The sequence below is a fragment of the Thalia democratica genome, chromosome 7, assembly GCF_965202585.1.
Source record: "Thalia democratica chromosome 7, ktThaDemo2.hap1.1, whole genome shotgun sequence".
NCBI classification, from domain to species: domain Eukaryota; kingdom Metazoa; phylum Chordata; class Thaliacea; order Salpida; family Salpidae; genus Thalia; species Thalia democratica.
Genome location: NC_139171.1, coordinates 32419358 through 32439685, shown reverse-complemented (window position 1 = coordinate 32439685; position 20328 = coordinate 32419358). Strand labels below are relative to the sequence as shown.

The 20328-nt window shown below is 23.5% G+C and overlaps 1 protein-coding gene across 1 annotated transcript; it reads left to right on the top strand.

Annotated features, from left to right (window-relative positions):
* The first annotated feature begins 7934 nt into the window (after nt 1-7934).
* LOC145840473 (gonadotropin-releasing hormone receptor-like) lies at nt 7935-18948 on the top strand. The gene is made up of 8 exons (XM_082947746.1): nt 7935-8073; nt 8553-8745; nt 11028-11134; nt 11478-11603; nt 12683-12893; nt 15271-15443; nt 15565-15710; nt 18236-18948. Exons 1-8 carry the CDS (start codon nt 7960-7962, stop codon nt 18543-18545), a joined length of 1380 nt encoding a protein of 459 aa, XP_082803872.1. The 5' UTR covers nt 7935-7959; the 3' UTR covers nt 18546-18948.
* The last annotated feature ends 1380 nt before the right edge of the window (nt 18949-20328 follow it).

The following is a 20328-nucleotide window of genomic DNA, read 5'->3' as shown; positions in this document are numbered from 1 at the left end:
AGTTTACGTTCAACTTGCTTTTAATATAACTAATCAAAAATTTGCATTAAGTTCATTTTAATCTTTTTTATGATTTCGAAAACTTTAGAATAACTAAAAACTTTTAGTAATTAATGTAATTCGCACCATATTATTATAAGAAATAGTGAGATACAAAGCTTTGATTGAAAAAGTGCCAAGTCGCCTTCCATGAGCTGTAAAGTTATCATCGTTTAGCTTACTTATTGTATTGGTCTCTAAGGTATACTGTACAAAAGCTTTGTTTGACATCGGTTTCAATTTATTTTCTCTTTAATCTTTGTCTCTATAATTATGAGATATCTTCGTTTTTATGAAAAAATGTCCTTTTTTCGTTGCCTAACGTTTTAAATTTCAAAGAATATATGAAAACGTTCAGGTTAAAACTGAACTTAGCTTTAAGCCTATAATATAATTTTATTTTTCAGTTTAGAGGAAAAATAAATTTAGGAAAAAAGTTTGTAGTCCATTAATTGTTTTTTACTTAAGAAATTTTTTTTTTTTTGTTTCTGACAACTAAAACGTATACAGATTTTTAAGTAAAACAAATGTTACAAATAAGGTTTAATTTTTTGAAAATGTTTTTAAATACTTATAAAAAATAAGCTAATATAAAATTTAATGAAAGTTTTTTTTATATCAATGTTTTAATAAATCTTAAGAAAAATGTTTGAAGTGCATTAATCAAATTTTACTTAAAAAGTTTTTATTTATTTTTTGTTGTTATAGTAATAATACCTATGCTTTTAGGAACAAAAATAAACTACATCAAAGCGTTTTATTTACTAAAAAAACCTAATTTTTGTAAGGAAAAAGTTAGTTACAAAAACTTTTATTTTAGAGCAAAAACTGAGAGTAAACTATTAAAACTGAATTACAATAAAATTATTAGGAATCACTAAACGTTCTAAACGCAACTAAATTATAAACTCTTATCCAAACTTTCTTTAAAAATACGCGATACTAGACTAAGCAACTTTTTGATAGTCTGTATTTTAAATATTTCAAATAATTAGAGTAAAAAAGTGCCAAGTCGTCTTCTACTAAATGTGTATTTATTATCGTAGTTCTATTATATGTTAGTTGTTCGTTATTTTATTGCTGTAAATACTGATTTAAACAGCTTGAGTGTTTTAGTTTCCATTAATAATATTTAAGAAAATTATATTTTAGCTTAGTTTTGTTAAACTACATAGCATGTAAAAACTTGAAATTATATTTTATATTTGTTTTTAAACGCAACAATAATTAATACAAAACTGTTAACATTATACTTATAAAAATCATTTTTAATAAGTAGTTTGTGTTGCATGTTTTAAACTTATTTAAATAAAATTATTTAGTTTAAGATAATTTATGTTAAGCTTTTTTTATCTTCACGTCCTATAATGTAACCTTTTAATATTTCTTAGAAAATGACATTTAATAACGAAACATTTACTTTAAGCAAATTTAATACTTGAGTTATTCTTAAAGTTGTACCAATAAAGAATTTTTTGTATTCGGGTAAAGATTTTTTGAAAACTCCTGTAAATTCTGTAAAGCTGTTTGATTTAAAAGTGCTTCTGATTAATTTTTTTTTATTTTTCAAAAAACTATAAAGTTTTTCTAGTACACACACTTTTAATATAAAATTAAGTAAAAATTAAGTAAGTTTTGTGTTATTAATTTTAACAATCTTTAAAAGTACAATTTTTATTAAATGATTGCATCATGAAATTGACATTTACATTTAATGCAACAGAATATGTCGCTCTAATGTTAAGATCAATCGTTTAAGGCTAAAAATAAAGGTTATCAAATATATAATTGTTTTGACGTTTTCTTATCGTTAAATTCGGTTATTTAACTTTAAAAAACTAAATATAATTGTTCAATTCGTTTTATTGATTTTTTACATGGGATTTTTAAATTAGAAATTTAAAAATCAATCGAAAATTAAAACATATACAGCTTTTAAAAACGTAAATAAGTTTGGTTTAATTTTTTAGAAATTTTTTAAAATTTCTATAAAAACTTAGCATATACAACATTTAATAATACTTATTTTACAAACCGATTCTAAAATGTTTAAATTTTTATAATATTTTAGTTTGAAACAAAATAATATCTTAAAGCTAAAACTATTCTTTACCTCGGTATCTTTAATGCTTTAAGAAGTATAAAGACTCGCTGTAAATAGTTTTATAAAACTTTAATTTGCTTATTAAGGGTAAATGTTTTAATAGTATTTAACTTATCATACTTTAGTTTATTTTTTTTTTTACTAAATTTTATTTAATAAATTGTTTTACTTACTTGAACTATAAAACTACATTTATGTTAGATTTTGTTAAAGATACGAATACTTTAACAATTTTTGGAAACCAATAAAATAATCCTTACTTTCTGACACAAACGAGACAAAAACAAATTTAAACCACTTAAACTAAAAAATTAATACTACACAAATATAGCATTTATATTTTTATAGTGTTTGATCGATAAATTATTAGCTTTATATTAGTAAAGTACGTTAAAAGTTGAAACTTAACTTTTTTTTTAATTGCGTGTTTTGTAAACATTAAATAATAAGCTTAAACTTGTTTGATCTTATCTTTTGAAAGCTTTGATTTTTTAAGTTCAACTTTGATATAAGCAGCAAAATTGCTGTAGTTTAAAACAAATGGTTTATTATACAAGACTCTATTATTGCATAAAAAATTAAAAAAGAAAAAATGACAATTTGGAAACAACTTTACTTCGTATCGTTTTGAAACTCTAGCGCTAGAAATATGAGATATCTTTATTTCGTTTGAAAAAATCCTTTTTTCTTCGATGCTTCTCATTTAAGATTTAAAAGCTTACAAAAGAAGGTTTAGATAAGACTTTTATTTTGCATTTAGGGGACTTGGATCTTAAGTTTTTCAAGAAAGAAAAATTTAGATACTTGTGTTTTTATATAGTAAAAATTGCACTTAGTTTTTTTTTAATCCTTTTCGATTCGAGAAGTTTTTATTTGTTTGTTTGTTAATATAGTAAAAAAAGTTAAAGCGTTTAGGATCATTTTTTTTTATAAAACTAGAAGTACTTAAATTTTTAAAAATTTGTCGAACAATGAACTTGATATTAGAAACTAAAAGAACAATATTCTTAAGTTTCAATTAAAAGTATGAATTGCTTCAATCTGTTTATTAATACTTTTAAAACAAATATACTTTACAAATATAGTTTTAGTTTTTAGTAATTACAAAATGTATATAAGTAAACTTTAAACTCATAGGTGTAACTAACAGTTTTACAAATATCAAAAGGTATTTTTAAAATCAAGGTTTAGTTATAATTCGGAAAAATATTTTTTACTTCACGAGCAAACTGTTGAGAAAAAATTTAAAAGAAGGTTTTAATTTTTTATTAGTTAAAGTTTCTGTTTTTAAAGCTTAAATAAAAGTAAACTTATTTAATTTAAAATAAACTTTAATATCAATTTAAAAATAACTTTCTTTTTCTTTAAAGTTGTTAGTTTTCAAAAATTTTTATTAATACAAAGTCAATTTTACGTTTTTTTACTTCTTGAAAAATCGAAACTTTTGCATTTATGATCATTTAAAACATGTAAATATTTATTTTACTACAATAGCAAATTATAAATATTGACAAGTTTATATCGAATGGTATCATGATTGATATTTATAACTTTTTCTAAGTAAAAAATAAAAAGTTTTATTTTTTAATTCTCGATCTTTTTTCAAACAAAAAACTTGGTTTTCAGAAAACAAATCTATTTTAAAAATGATTTTAGGCAGAAAGCTTTATTTATCTGTCTGTAATTGAAAAGGTTTAGAACTTAAAGTTAACTTCAATATAAAGTTACTTTTAGCCAGCTTTTTGAATTTAGATAAAGATTAAGATTAACCTTATAATATAAACATCGATTTTAAAGTTTTTATTTTGTTAGTTTGAAAATAAGATTAAAAAAACATAAGTATTTAGTTCTGTTTAATAACTAATCAAATTTCTATCAAGAAGCTTTTTAAATTCAAACAAATAAAAAATATCCATACAAAATTTTTTTTAAGCAAACTTTTTTTATAAGATACGCTTTAGAAAAAGAAACAAACATTTACATTTTTACATAAGCAGTAGCATTTCAAAAATTTTTTTTTTTTACATTTTAGTAATGTATTGTTACAGCAGTGTTTTTTATTTGTAATGTAATCGTTAACTAACTTATTCTTTTTAGTATTTTACGTATTTTAACAAAAAAAAAATTAGTCAAAACTGCTAGAATAATTACAATTTATATTAACACAGTTTTAAAGAACTTCTTTTAAGTTTCGTCATGTAAAATCTTCAGCTATATTTTCGGATTCAAAACATGTAAAATTATATCGTTTGACAAACTTATAAGCAGTTTGTCTTGCACTTTTAGTTGTTTTATAGTAAAAACTTTACTTTAAAAAAATTCTAACAAGTTAATGTTATTTTCAAAATGATTAACATTGTAGTTTATGTAAAACTTCTTAGAAATGCAGTTAACATTCATTTACGATATATAGCATTTTTGTATTTAATTAGTTCTAATAGTTGTAACAACAAATCCTTCTTTCTAAGTTTCAAAACAAATGCTATAAATATTGAATGGCTTTATGTTTAAAAAAGGTGTTTGTACACTCAGTTTGATTTAATCTAAGTTTAAATCTAAAGTATAAAACAAATCATTTTTTTTGTTGTTTCTTAAATTTCTAATTGAATTATGTGTCAAGTGTACTAGTTATATCTATAAAATATTTTAAAGTCTTTCATAAAGTATATTTTTTAATCAAAATTCACAATAAGAAATAAATTAAAAACCAAAAAAATATTTTTTAAACAGTTATTTGGGTATTCATAAAACTTTAAACAAAACTGATTTATTGCGATAAGTGTGTTACAATTATTTTCAAACGTCTTTTAAATATTTATCGTCTAAATGTTAAGTTTTTTTATGAGTTCAACAGTGTTCATTAACTTTAAAAGTAAAAAAATATAGTAAAAGCTTAAAAAAGTTAATTCTTACAATTTTTTACACATGGATTTTTATAGACAAACAACGATTATTTTCAAATATGCTTTACCTTGGTTTCTTATAGTGTTGTTTTATTGTAGGATTATGATATTTATATATCGTATATTCTATATTTTATCTGAAAATAAGACAAGCAAGTTTGATAATAAAGAAATACCGTTTAAAAAATAAAAAGCTTTGTCTGTGGTAGAAACAAACAAAACTTTTAGTGTGAATACTAGACCTATTTATAAAATTCACAGTTGAATAAAATATATTCAAGTTAATACTTATTTAAAGTTAATTAACTATTATAATGTGACAAAGTGATAAAAACAATGCGTTTCGTAGTCATTAAGCGCACAATATAAAGTTCATGGACACTAATTAAGATAATCTCTAAAGCTATACAACTGCAATTCATTTATTAGCTTTGACACGAACAAGCATAATTGTAGTATGTTGTTAATTTTATTAGCTCTTATGTACTTAAGTTTATATTAAGAAACAGTTTACTTGTACACATCGTTTATATTTTCATTATACTTTGCTTTGTGTGTTTTACTGCAGTAGTGTAAGTAAGGTTTCAATTTGTTTGACGCACTTTTAAGAAGTAGAGATTAAATAAATGATACACAGAGTTTTGATGTTAATATATATACTGAAATCTCGGTTTTTTATATACTTAATGACATTTAAATTATATTGTTCTGTGCTTCAAAGTTTTTATATAATAATTTTGTGGTAGTTTGTGATTAAAAATTTATAAAAATACTTTTTAATAAACGATACGCACCATACTTTACAAATATTTGAAAATTTCAAAATGTGTTCAAAATACAGCCTTTGAAGTTAAATTTTGTAATTTAACTAAAATTAGAACACTAAAATAAATGTAAGAAATAAGAGCAACTAACTCATAAAAAATGAACTGATACGTTTTTACAAAATTTATAAAACATCATACAGATCAATACTAGCATTTTATAAGTAGAATTAGAAAAGTTATTAAGAAGCAAAAATTAAAAATTGAAATATTAGATTCGAGACAGATAATATTTGAAATATATAGAAATAGTTTATTCGTTGTTAGAAGCTTTAATTTTTATACAGAAGATAAATAAATAAGTATAGTTGGAATGAAAGTTAACCGAGATAATAATTAAATCATTAAAACTTAGGGCTTTTCAATGTAAAAAATGTATTGTCATATGACAAACAAAAAGAAAACATTTATAATTTTTTATTTTTTATTTCAGCTTAACTTTCTTTTTATAAACTCAATTGTAAATTTTACTAATTTCAAGATAATAGTTAAAATTAATACTTTGTTTCGCCGATTTTTTTCTTTAAATATGCATTTGAAACATTTCATATAAAACCAATCTTATAAATCATTAATAATTATTTTTATTAAACAAAATTATTTATCAGAGGTTAAACTTATTGTTAAGTTATATAAGTATTGTCTTTTGTAAAAAATATCAATTCTGTTATTCATAAAGAAAGTGCATTTTATTTACAATTAGTTGTTGTCGTCGGTTCAAATTAATTACAGTCAATAATATAAGCACATCTTCGAGTTGAGTTTGATATTTTTTATACGAAAAAAGCTTAAATTTTATGTATAAGTATTTACCTATTTTTTTTTTATGTTTTGTATTACAGACTTTATTATTCTTGTAATTAGTTTGTGAATATACTCAACCAAGAGAGATATATTTATAATATAATATTTATATTTTAAAAAGTTTTAAAATTAACTCAGACTTGCAGCCTTCAGACTCTGTTAAAAAAGAATTACTTCCATCTACTTAACGATTATTCTTTATAGTTATCTGCAATATGCATATAACATATTGTACTAGTTTGTTGCTGCACTTGTGCTGCAAATTTTTTCATTTTTGTATGTTGCATACTGATGTTTTTGCAATTAGTTCTTGAACGTATCTTTAAGATAATTGTCAAAGTTTCTTTAAATATTGCATGTTTTACACTTTTTATTAGATTTTATTTAACACATATATTGCAACTTTTCTCGTATGTAATTATAAATTTTCTTTTTTTGAAATTTTTTTTTATAATGATGAGTTATAATATACATTTTAGTAAGCATAAAAGCTCTTTATAGATCTAAAAACTTTCAATTATTTTTTACTTGAATAAGCAGGAAGCTGTTTTTATATGTTTATTTTCTAATATATTTTACCTTTTTTTCGTGTTTTACCAATTAAATTCTGTTTATGTTAATTTTTCTGTACAAAACTGATAAACTTTTTCTGTCCAGGTCAGTAAAAGTACTTAAGCGATTCTAATCTAAATTTGTTTTTAAAGTCTATAAAATCGAAACTTTAGTAATCTGATTGTTATCTAAGAGTTAAAAAATATTAATGTTAAACTTAAATAGAATTTAGCTAGAACAAAATGTTTTATTTAGTACATGATCAATTAACGTGCAAAATTTTTAGTTTCAACGTAGAAGAAGTCTTGTTGAGTTTATTTACACTTAACAGAAAATACTTAAAAATTTTAGACAAGTGTAAGTGATAAGTCTGTTTTTGTATTTTAAATTTTAAATTTAATTTGTAAGCAGTTACAACTTATTTAGTATTTAGATTAACAGTTTACATTTGTTTTTTTTTTTCTAATTAAGTTACTTAATGTGTGTTGTTTAGTTACGAATAAAATGTTTTTAGTTAATTTGATAACAAAAATTTATTTTAAATTTAAATGTAACTAATTATATAAAACCTTTATTACTTTTATGTTTCTAAAAAAGTTAGAAAAAAGGACATCTTAACGAAAAAACGCAGTTTATATAAACTACTTGAGTGGTTTATTAGTTGATGGATGTAAGATAAAAAAAATTAATAACATTTTTAGTTTCGTTTCAGAAGGTAGATATTTAAATCAAAATGACTTCAAACACATTAATTGAAACAACGCCAACTCTACAAACTTCGTATCTGACGGCATCTGCTAGTTACAATAACACAAACAACACCTTTCCATACTGCGAACATTTTAAGGTAATAATTTTTAAACGTTGTTTATTGTTTTTATAATATGAATTAAACCTTTAAGTTATTTTTAGAAGTATTTATTTTGAAAATATCCAATATAATATATGTTTAGATTTTGTTATAAAAATGCTTCATATTTTACTCAATTAATTTGTTCTAAAAGTCATAAAATCTTCGGTTTAGAATAAGTTTTTTAAAAGCTGGTTTACATAGTTTATTCTTTATTTTAGTTTATTAAAAAAAATCAATGTTCTAAAATTTAATAAAATAATAAAACAGACATCTACTTTATTTAACAAGATAGTTAAATCAGCTATCATATAGTTAAATTTTATAACAGTATAATAAGTTTAAGTTTATAAATTTGTATAAGATACAATATTGTAGCAATTAAAGCATTTATTTAGTTATAAACTATACATTTTTAACCTAAACAACTAGAGACGAACAGTTTCAAATCAATTAATTGTCTGTTTTTCTACCAGATATCATTAATATTCGACACGCATCAGTGCATTCGAGTGATGACGACGTGGCTGATGTTTCTGATGAGCGCTGGAGGCAACTTGTTCATATTATACTGCGTGTTGAGCAAGAACCGGAAGTCACACGTCCACGTCATCACAATGCACCTCGTCCTCGCAAACCTCGTATTCACTTGTTTCAGCATGCCAACAGGTATGAGAGATATTTCTGTAACTTTTTATGGATTTAATTTTATTTTTCCATCGAAGTATTTAGTTGGTTTTTAATTTTGCTGAAAAATGTTTTTGTTAATGAGTGCATATATTTTGTCTTTAGCTTTTTAGGTTTCGTGTAATGGTCTCGTCTGATTTATCAATTTCAGTTCTTTTTAAGTTGCAAAGTCAGCAGCCGAGTTAAGTACAAATTTTGTTTTTGTCCTGCTTAGTATTTCCCATTTAATTTTATTGTCGGTGTTGTTATCTTTTGAATCTCGATTGTAGTTTGCCAGAAATTGATAAATCAGACAAGACCATAACACTAAACAAGAAAAGCAAAAGACAAAATATAAGCATTCATTACAAAATAAAAAGTTTTTTAGCCAAATTAAAACCAACTAAACATTATATCAAAATAAAATTAAGCCGCGATCACGAGCAGTTTAATACATTTTTCTAAATAAAACTTTCTAAACTTTTCACTATACACAAATACTTTAACCAGTTACGAAACCACAATCAGCGTATTTTTCAAAATTAGCTCACTGCACAAAAAACCTCTATAATTACTACGTCATTACACTTATAAAGTTTTTAAATTCTAAATTTCTAATAAGCATTTCAAATTATCTTAAAGCTGTATTATATCTTACAATGTATAGGATAATATATAGCTGGAATGTATAGGATAATATATCTTACACACGAATCAGTCGTATAAGTCTATTTGTTGTTATATAATCAAATAAATAATTAACTCTGACTTGATTTGTCAACCTCTATAGACTAAAACTTTTTTTAAACTGTTAATATAGAACTAAAATACACAAAATAAACTTTTGCTTCGGACAGCTGTTTCTGCGTTTAATACGTGTCTTCAGCCAAGTTTTGTTCAGTGAAAAGCAAACTTGTAATTACAGCAATAAAATTATACAAAATTAGTTATTACGTAATAAAAGATAAGTTATCATTTCATCTACTTTTTCGTACATTTTAATTTTGAACTCATTGTTACTACTACTTATTGGTAAGCTCTTTAAAGAAAAATTGAAGTTTATAGGTCTTAAGTCGTGTACATATGTTGGTGCGTATATCGATTACAAAGTAACTATCGAATATGCTAATTAGGTGTTATTAATATTATAGCTTATTTTAAATGTTATTTGTTCAAGTTTATACTACTTCATTTAATTTCAAGTACATTAAAAACAAAAATAAGTTTTGACGAAAGAATTTATTTTATTTAATCAATCAAATTAGTGTTTTAATATACCAAAAGAAATAACATAAAATTTGATTATCTAAAATAAGTTTAGGGTTTGTAAAAGTAAATGTTAAAAAAAGTATATTAAATAAGACGTAGTTTGTTCTGCTACAAGTTGTACTTATCTTCTAAACGCGTGTCGTAATATACCAAAATTATTCAAGTAACCTGTCATTTTTGTATTATCATGTATCCATTAAAAGTATATCTTATTATTAAAAAAAATAAATATGTAAATTATATGCATAAAACAACCTTTAGTTAACGTTTTAAACCCTTGCTACAAGATTATAAATATTATGAAATATTCAAACAGTTCATAACCACATAAAAGATAATTAATTCAAAACAGCTTTATCAGCGCCTTAGTAAATTACTACTTTGTTACATAAATTAATTTACATATATATTAACTAACGTTTTATGTACTTGCATTTTTTACAAGATATATCATTTGACCTCGGACAGCCTATTATACAAAAGAAATAACGAATTATTGAGAAACTATGCATCCGATCTATCATAAAAAGTTTACGGAAAATTAATCTTGTAGTCTTTGTGTAGATATGTTAAGTTGATAGCACACAATAATATAACACATTTGTGTTGTTATCCTTATGGAATTTTTGAAATCAATCGCAGGCTTGTAACTTTTAAAGTTTTAATATAGCTTTTCAAGCTTGATAAACTAATGCAGAAAACTTATACTTTATTTATTTAGTTATTCAAAGTGCTTAAAAAATTTTAGATTCTTTAATCATTGAATCAATATAAACAAAATATTTATGATTAATTTATACAGTTTTCAAGAGTTAGTCTTTAATTATACACTAAATATCATTAATTTTATCTCTTAAATGAAATAAAATTAAAAAACTATCTAAAATAAAATAAAATGATTAAACATTAGCTCTAATTTCTCAGTATAACACTTATAGGCTTGTGGCTTTAAATATTCGAACCTTCAATCGGTACATCTTAACGCACAAATGTATCACATTATTACGTCACAACAGAAGCGATATGGAACGTGACGATGTCATGGAAGGGAGGCACCGTAATGTGCAAGATTTGTCAGATGCTTAAACAGTTCGGCATGTACGTCTCCTCACTCATGGTTCTGGTCAGATTTTTTTACATTTTCTTTAAAAATTAATAAACAAGTCGAGTTTTATTTGATGTTTTTTACAACGCCAAAACTTTTTTGTAATAAATTTACTACTTATGAGAATTTTCTTTACGAACAACTTCATGGTTTTTCTATTTTTAATTTTGATTTTCACAAATATTTTAATTTATATATTTTTTTTTACGAAACATTGCCAAAGTTTTATAATAAAATTAAGTAAACATATAACCTTTTTTCTTTTGTATCTATAGCAGACAAACGCATAAATGTTTTTAATTTTTTTTCGTTTATTAACTATATACTTCACTGTTTTTAAACCTTTACATCATTACAACAGATGATAGCAGCAGACAGAGCAGTAAGCATTCTTGCGCCGATGGCCAACGCTAATACACAGAGGAAAAGAATAAAATTCATGATTTTCTTCACTTGGATTATTTCATTCTTGTTTGCAATACCTGCGGTTAGTTAGTTGCTAGTTGATAAACTGCATACTTAACTTCTACTTACTAAAACATTCAATGACCATACTATTTATATGCACTCTACACATGTTACACGTTATAAGTTTTGCGTGGGTTTTAACTTTACGCGTGACCAACGTAAAGTTTAAATATAAACAAACCCTAGCCCTATATGTTTGAGTTTAGTTATTTTGTAAATATGAATACAGCACTTTAAATAACAAAAATTTCCTAATACTCTTTGTTAATTGTATATACATTTGTTTACGTTACAAATATTATATCAACCTTTACGCATATCAGATAAAAGTAAATTTTTGAAAGTGTGTTTTTGTTACGAGTAAAAAGACAAAACTTAATCTTTTAATATTGTCGCTGAATTTGTTTGTAAGTTGTTATCTCATAGATCGACATGAGTCAACAATTTTTATCGTTCCTAGAAGCGGATGATATGTTATGTCGTCATAAAAACCGAAATTTCAAGGTTTTTCTTGAAAGCTGTGTGATCCAACGTAATTAACTTCTTTTTGTTTGCCAATTAATTGCGAATAAATCACGAACAGGCACTTAATTAAGTTGTATTTATTATTTCTATGATCAGGGGTAACGTTTTAGTTATTTAATTGCGAATTTACGCATCAGTTTTTGTAACATCATGCGAATTTGTATCTATTTTGATTTAGCAATTTCTAAGTAAAAAATATTAGACCAACGCATTGTGTTTTTTACGTAAATTTGGTTACAAAATGAAATGTAAGAAATGTACTTATATAGATAATCCAAACAAAAGAGTTTAAAAACGACTGTGCAAACTTCAGTTCTTAGTCAGAAAAGTTTAAATAAATTTAAATCAAATTAGAAATACCAATATATTTTTTCAGTTTTGAGTTATTTACAGAAAGTTTAACATATCTTTAAAGTTTTGTCAGTTAACATTTAAACTTTAACATAAATGTACATGAAAAACAGATATTTTTATTTAAGCTTATTTGTTTATATACATAGAAATTTATTTCGAAATCTATACTCGTACTTGTCTACACTGTTATTAAGTATAATAAACTATGTTACGCAACAGGCGGTGTTCTTTGATCTGACTTCGAAGGTGTTTTGTGAGGGGGATGAGCCTTTCAAGCAGTGTGTGGACTTCGCTTGGATCAAGCAAGAGTACCTGAAACCTTACTACGTCCACACAATGTGTTGGAGCTTCATAGTGCCTTTCTTTGCCACTCTGCTGTCTTATTCACTTGTGCTGTGCGAAATCAACTCCATGCAAGTCAGGGATATTCGTGAGTTTTTTAATGCTTTTATCGTTTTAAGGTACAGTTCTTGCTAGACTTAAACTAATTAAACATAGTACTATTTCTTAAACTTTGATAAATTTATCAAACTCAAAATTTATAATGTAAACACACGATAACATATCGTTGTTAGTATAATAAGTGAAACATCTAATTTATGTAGTAAATACTATTGTATAAAATTTTAAGTTAAATTGTAACAGCCAATAAACTAGTTGCTTAAGTATTTTGGTAGTGTTGTAATTTATATATTGTGTATTAAACGATAAAAAAAGCGCTCAAAAAGTTTGATCTAAGGACCTGGTTTACAAAGGAACTTTTCGATTATCGAATCGTACCATACATACTTATGAAGTTTCTTACTAGCTATTGCACCTTTTTTATTATTTAAATATTTAAATTTTTAATAACAAAGCAATCAATTAAACGAAATGAAACAAAAGAAAACTAAACAAAAATTAATTGAATTTTGTTTTTAAACATGTACTTAAATATTTGTTTAGTAACATAAGAACTCAAAAAAATATATTTATTATTTATTATTTATATTATATTTATATTAAAATGCACAGTCGCTTTAAATTAACTAATAAAAGGATATAAACAATACTAATAGCAAACATGTGAGTACTTGAATGATAGGTTACAACCTCTTCAAAAAAAGTAAAAATAAGATACGCTGAAATATTTATACGTTAAATCTTATCAGTATTTTATGCTAGTAGTGTAATTTTCAATTTATTTATTAATTTTACTTGAACAATAAAAAATGTTTAAATTAGAAGAAATAAATAAACTACTGTATAATTTTCTATAATTTTTAATAAATTTTATCTACCATATCTAAAATTTTCTTATATAAATTAAAATATAAAGATAAGTACTGTAAAATTCATGCTTTTTATAAGAAAAAAAAGAACAACACCAAATTTCCTTCTATTTTAAAATATACTTTTTTATATTTTGAATACTTTCTAAGTCTACAACTGTAATAATAGAAAGCCACCATATTTGCAAACAAAATATAGATAATTTTTTTTGATTTCCTGAGAAAAAGAGATTTTTTGACGTTTATTTGCTTGAAACAGTTATCGTAGGTTATTGTTTAAGTACTTAGTTTTCTGTTAAACTATATACATCTAAAACTATTTTTTGTCATTGGCATGCTAGAAAAACCAATAAAAAAATACAAAAAGTTTGTAAATATTATGAACTTAGTTTAAAATAGTAACCTTAAAAAATAATCTAAACAATAACCAGATAGAAAAACATAATGTCGATTTTTAATAACGAACCAAGTTATATAATGTTTTCAAAAGATTAAAGATATAGGTTATAAAACAAGATTTATATACTAAATCATAAAGTAAAAAAAAAGTAGTAATTAAAATGTAATCAGAATACACATCACATGATGCAAAACATATTATATAGCTAACATGTTTTAATATCGACAGGAATTGAAAAGCATAACATTTTCGAATTTATTTATTTTAATCTTACTTTATTTTTAATCAGTTTTAACACGAACTACATAAAACGTGTCTAATCATGTTTTAATTATACTTGTTTTATTGAACTTTTAAAAATCTACGCTAAATAAAATTGTAACATTTGTTTATATACGTAAAGCTTACTGTTGTTAGTTATAATTGGAGTATTTTCTAATAAAATATGTATTTTAGCTAAAATATATCTATTAAAAATCCTTTTATTTTATAACAGTAAAAAAAAAGTTATACCTTAGTTGTAATTAAGTAAATTAAAACGTATTTAAAAGTAGTTAAGATATTAAAATTTTTATCCGTTTGAAATTTTTAAAACTTATTTAATTCAAACACTTGATTAAGTGTCTCAAAACTAAATTTTGTTTAACATTTTAAATAATAACTTTAAAATATAAACATGAAAATGTTTTACAAATTAACTAACTAAATTAATATGATCTTTTTTTCTAACCGAGGGCGGGCATGTAACTTATTTATTAAAAATGTTTTAGTATATAGAATAATTTAAAAGTCGTAAGAGTAGTAAAATTTAAGTTTTAATTATATTAACTTTTACAGAGTTGAACGTAAAGTTATTCAGATAAATATATAAAGTTTCAGCTTTAAAGGAAGCTTTATATATTGGTTATTGAACTACTTAAAAGTACTAGTACTTTTAAAACGTTTATAAAATTTCAATTTTTAAACAATAACGGATAAAAATTGGGTTTTAAAGCCTACATAGATATATTAGTTAAAAAAGTATTTTACGCGTTTAAATATTAAAGTCACTAGGCTAAATAAAACAATTCAACGATGTTATAACTTATTTCTTAAGTATTACAGCCGTATTACATAATACCTGCAAATATTTTTAGGCATGGTTGGTAGAAGATCATCAAAAACTTCAAATATTTCTAAAGCAAAAAGAAAAACATTTTTGCTGATGTCAATGGTTTCATTGGCGTTTATTTTGTTTTGGGGTCCTTACTATGCCGCTGCCCTTGTTTATTGGTTCAGACCTGATCTTCAACAAAAAGTCCCTAAATCGGTAAGGGTACTAATAAGTTACGACAATTTTTAACAAAAAACTTAACTATGAAATATTTTTTTGCTTTTTAATTAGTACAGACAATAAAAAAGCCTACGATTTATTTAAATTTTATTTATAGGTTTCAACCTTTTTGTACCTGCTTCTTTATTTAAACCCGACAATTCATCCTTTCATATACGGGACTTTTATGAGGGATGTTCGCGCTAAATTTTTCAGCATTGCCAATAAGATAGTTTGCCTACGAAAAATATGTCTCTCATTAAGGTTAGTTTGTATTATAAATAACTATACTTTGTTTTAAATAGTAGAAACAGCAAAAATTAAACCACCGAACACCATAATTATCATTACAGGGTTTTTGTACATGTTATAGTTTTGTATACTTTGTTATCAAAATTAAGATAGTTTATGTTATAAAAAATTAAGTAGTTTTGTAGTACTTTTAAATATAATAAAACTAAAATATTAAATTTCAAAAATATAAAATTTTAGGATTTACGTTAAACATCTTTAGTACAATTAAAATAATAAGATAACACTTTAGAATATTGTAAATATACTAATAGCTTATTTATACAATAATAATTTTAACAAAAAAAAAAGCTAGTTGAAAATCTTTTTTTTTATGCGCTTCAAAATAAAAAGAAAATATATTTCTTAAATAATTTATAATAATATTTTTTATTTGACATCACTTATAAATTTAATTGGTGATTAATTATTGTAATGTTTTCTATTTTTTCAATTTTAAGTAACATAAAAATTTTAGAAATCATTTTCGTGATATTTAGATAAATAAAGTTGCATACAATTTAATGTCATAGATAGTATATCTAAAATTGTCTTGACATTAACATTTAAACAATGAATTTTTAAAGTAATCTATGCCGTTTTTAAAATAATGAAATCAACAAACTAATTTTACAGTTAACTTTATATCAGTTATACTATTATAATATCTGATAATTATATGAATTTTCATTTATATAAACAAGTTTTGTGTTAAATAGATTGGAAACTAAATATAACAATGAGTTTTTCTATGCAATTTTGATATGTTTTAACACAAAGAATACTATATTTTAACATTAATAAATAAAAAAACTGCACTTAAAAAACTTATGTATTTTTTTTTAACTAAACATTTTCTATTATATGTGAAACATATGTCTGTTATAAAAAACAAAGATTATTTAGTACTTATATACTTTATCTTATTTTAGTGCTGGTAAACTTCATCCCGCCTGCATAAGTTTCCGGTTTAGCTCTAGCTAGACATTAAATTTTGAATACTATAAAAACTTTTTTTTAAACAAATTTTCACAAATGTGCTAGAAACTTGTTTTAAGAGTTTAAGTTATTTAAATCATATCATAAGGTTACAGTTTAACTTTAATTAAGCATTGTTCCAAAATTTAACTAAAAAATAGTAATAAAGAGTATCGTAAGAAAAATAATAAATTTTGGCTAACAAGTTACAAAAATATGCCGACTCTGAGACTAGTTTGTTTAATATTAAATTATAAAGATGTGAAGTATTTTAATATTATAAAATACTACAGCCAATATTAGTAATATTATGTTATTGTGTTGAAAATACTGTAGGGTATTTATCATAAATAAGTAAAACACTGTTTTTACATTATTTCTATTATTTATATTATTGTCTGCATAATTTATCTGTACACTGCTCGATTTATTTTAATTGCGCAAAAGAATACTCTATTTGTAGTCTTTTTATTAACTTATTCAATCTACATTTATTTATTTAATTATACTTTTAATACAAACTTGTGTTTGAAAATTCGAATTAGTTTAAAAAGCTCTAAATGTTTAAAACTAAAGCAATCAATAACCTTTAAGTGTTGACATATTGAAAGCAGAATTTTTCCCTTGGATTTAAAAGGTAATTTCTGTAATTAAAGATGTTATCTTTAAAAAATTACATAAGTTGCATAAGAGTTTAAATCTTTATTTCATCACGTTTTAATTTAAGTTACATAAATATTGTAACGTTGATTACAAAGTTCACTTAAACTTAATTTGATTAAAGACAATCCTTCCAAACAAAAACTTGGATTCAAAGAAAATATGTAGGCTTACTAAAGTTTAGTAATCGATTTTAATGTCGTTAAGTAAGTATGAGACGTTAAATTATGTTTGAAGAACAAAGAAAATTATGTGAATTTGTTTATAAAAATTGATATTTTTGTGGTAAAAATCAAACAGGTGTCAAAATTATAGTTTTCTGTATATGACATATTGTTTACCATGTGTCGACAGCGTATAGATACAAAAGTTTTTGACTTTCAAACAAATTTAAATCGATTAGATTAAAAGAATAGTCTACTTCTGTAAATGCAGTAAGACTTTAATTTACAGTGTTTAGAAACGTTTTTTTACTTTAAACTAGTACAAAACAAAATAGAATGAATACGGCCAATTTAATACAAAGATTTTCTTAAAAAGGACTGGTTTAGTATACTTTATTTAAACTTTTTTATTTTCAAATTGCTTTTGTAGATTTATTATAAGTTAGTCAGTAAATATGCAAACTTACTTTACTGAAGTGATACGTTGAACTTTGAAATTTTAAATATTTTGTTAGTTTCTTATTATATAAGTTACAATTATTGGTTTTTATTTATTGACTCTAGTTGAGATAGATAAAATAGAAATAAAGTAAAATTATCACATGGTCATTGTTTATCTACCTTAGACTCTTACCCGTTAAAACACTTTTGAGTTTAAAATATATAGTCTAAAATCAAAGCTAATTATTTTAACAGGAATAATAAAAAAACTAGCAAAACCAAGAAAAACACAAAATTAATTTCAAAGAAGCGAAATAAATTCAATTGTCTGCAATGTTTAAGTGACAAAACTGATGATGTCATATACGAGCAGCAATCTAACATGTTAACGTCACCTTCAAATCGCGAACACGTCATCAGCGATTCTACGTCATCGTCTAGTCATCCGATTGTTACCATGGTGACGAGAGCCATCACTGTCGACTCCAACAGCTTTGACTCGGCAGCTTCGAGTCCGAACGTTAAAAAAGAAAAACTTTTGGTCGTAGCCGAATCAAAGTTGTAAAAAGGTTTATAAAAGGTTTTTTTTCTCTATTGAAACTTCGTATTCGACCGTAAACTGCCTTTTATGAAATCCGTAAATATCATAAAAGACATTTTCAGTAGATGATTTTTTAAAGAGTTTAAGAAACGCCTTGTGTTTTTTAATGTACTTTTTTTGAGACCAAATTTTATAATATATTTTCCCTAACTTGCCTTTGAGAAAATTGTAAACAACTTTCAATGTTTAATAAAAAATAAATCAATGAAATCCTAATTAGTAATATTCTATTAAACTTTATATAGCTTGTTGATAAATATTCTTTGTTAATTTTTTCATTAAATTTTACGTTTCATAACATTTCACTACTTGCTTTTTATTTTGATTGTACTAACTTAATATCTAAAACTTTTAAATTTTTTATATTTAATATTATAAACACAACATAATAAAGTTTTACATTGTCATAAAAAATCATTTGTAAAGTTTTTTTTTTGTTTTTTTGAATAAACTTTTTCACTGTGTTTTGTGACTACTGTGTTATATCTTTAACTATTGTTAATTATTGTGTCATAGCATATTAATAATATGGCTTTGTTTCAAAAACGTTATTTTAAACCTTTAATATTTTCTTGCTTATTAGTTATAGTGACACTTTTAAGTATAGTGTTTAAGTTTAAAGAATTGATATGTGTTTATATTAAGATAGCAGAAAGTTTTTTCGAGTAAAGTTAGGCTGTTTAATATTTTTTTTTGTAGAAGTTTTAAATTAAGTTTAATTATTCAAGTCATCGACATAACTGTTTTCAAAATTCATCAAATTTAAAGTTTTATTATTCTAAGATAAATATATATATACTTTTATTAATACCCTAAATTTATAGACATTACGATCAAAACTGTTTAATTCAAAACAAACAAAACTATATATTACTTTTCTATAATCCAGTTTAAATATTTTTGAGGATTACACTTTTTTTCAAGAATTTCTTATTATTTTCCTAGAGTTTTCTTACGTTGAAGTGTATATAGAAAGTAAAATCCCGTCGTTCACTTAAAGTTTGCGGCAATTGGTTTTTTTAGAATGTTAATTTAAACCATGTCTAAGTAAAAGTAAAATCGATTGCGTGTGTTTTAATCATAATTTTAATTATTTTTCAAAGATTTTTGTTTAAGCTTGTAAAACAAATAAAGTTTTCAACAAATGTTTGTTATAAAATCCTACTGTTTTGAATATAAATATATAAAAAAATATCTCAAGGCTGTACATAAACAGCTCTTGTACAAACACAAGGGTTGTTCTTATTGATTACTTTTTCTTTTTTTTTGTACATAGTAATTTTTATACGACATCATAATAAAAACGTCTATTAAGTTTTTGACTACGTTTTGATGTACAGCTAAACTTACTTTTTCCTGAAAAAATATTCAAAATAAGTACTAACCACAAAGTCTTATATTTACTGAGAGTACGTTTAATTAACAGATGAAAGCTTAACATTGCAGCGAAATAAAAAAAAATAATCTCCTCAGTCTAAATCTTCACTATTTTATCTTTAAAGGAATGATATAACTAAAACAACATTGTAGTAAGTTTTACTACTCTTTGTAGCTTTTCTTCCAAACATAAATTAAACTTAAGATAAGGTTAATTAGAAAATCTAAATAATAAGTTAATTTCAAAAACATTTAGAATAATCGGAATTCGAATGAAAAAACTAAATTGTCAGAGTTTGAACTATCGTGCATCCGAAAGTTTAGATATTAAAGTAAAAACAGAAACCTTTATTTAAAAAAAAACAGTTTT

Excerpts from the sequence above, each read along its gene's own strand:
- LOC145840473 (XM_082947746.1), top strand. The coding sequence starts at position 7,960 with ATGACTTCAAACACATTAATTGAAACAACGCCAACTCTACAAACTTCG. Across the intron at positions 8,746-11,027 it reads TTGTTTCAGCATGCCAACAG|AAGCGATATGGAACGTGACG; the intron begins GTATGAGAGATA and ends ACGTCACAACAG. Across the intron at positions 11,135-11,477 it reads TCTCCTCACTCATGGTTCTG|ATGATAGCAGCAGACAGAGC; the intron begins GTCAGATTTTTT and ends TCATTACAACAG.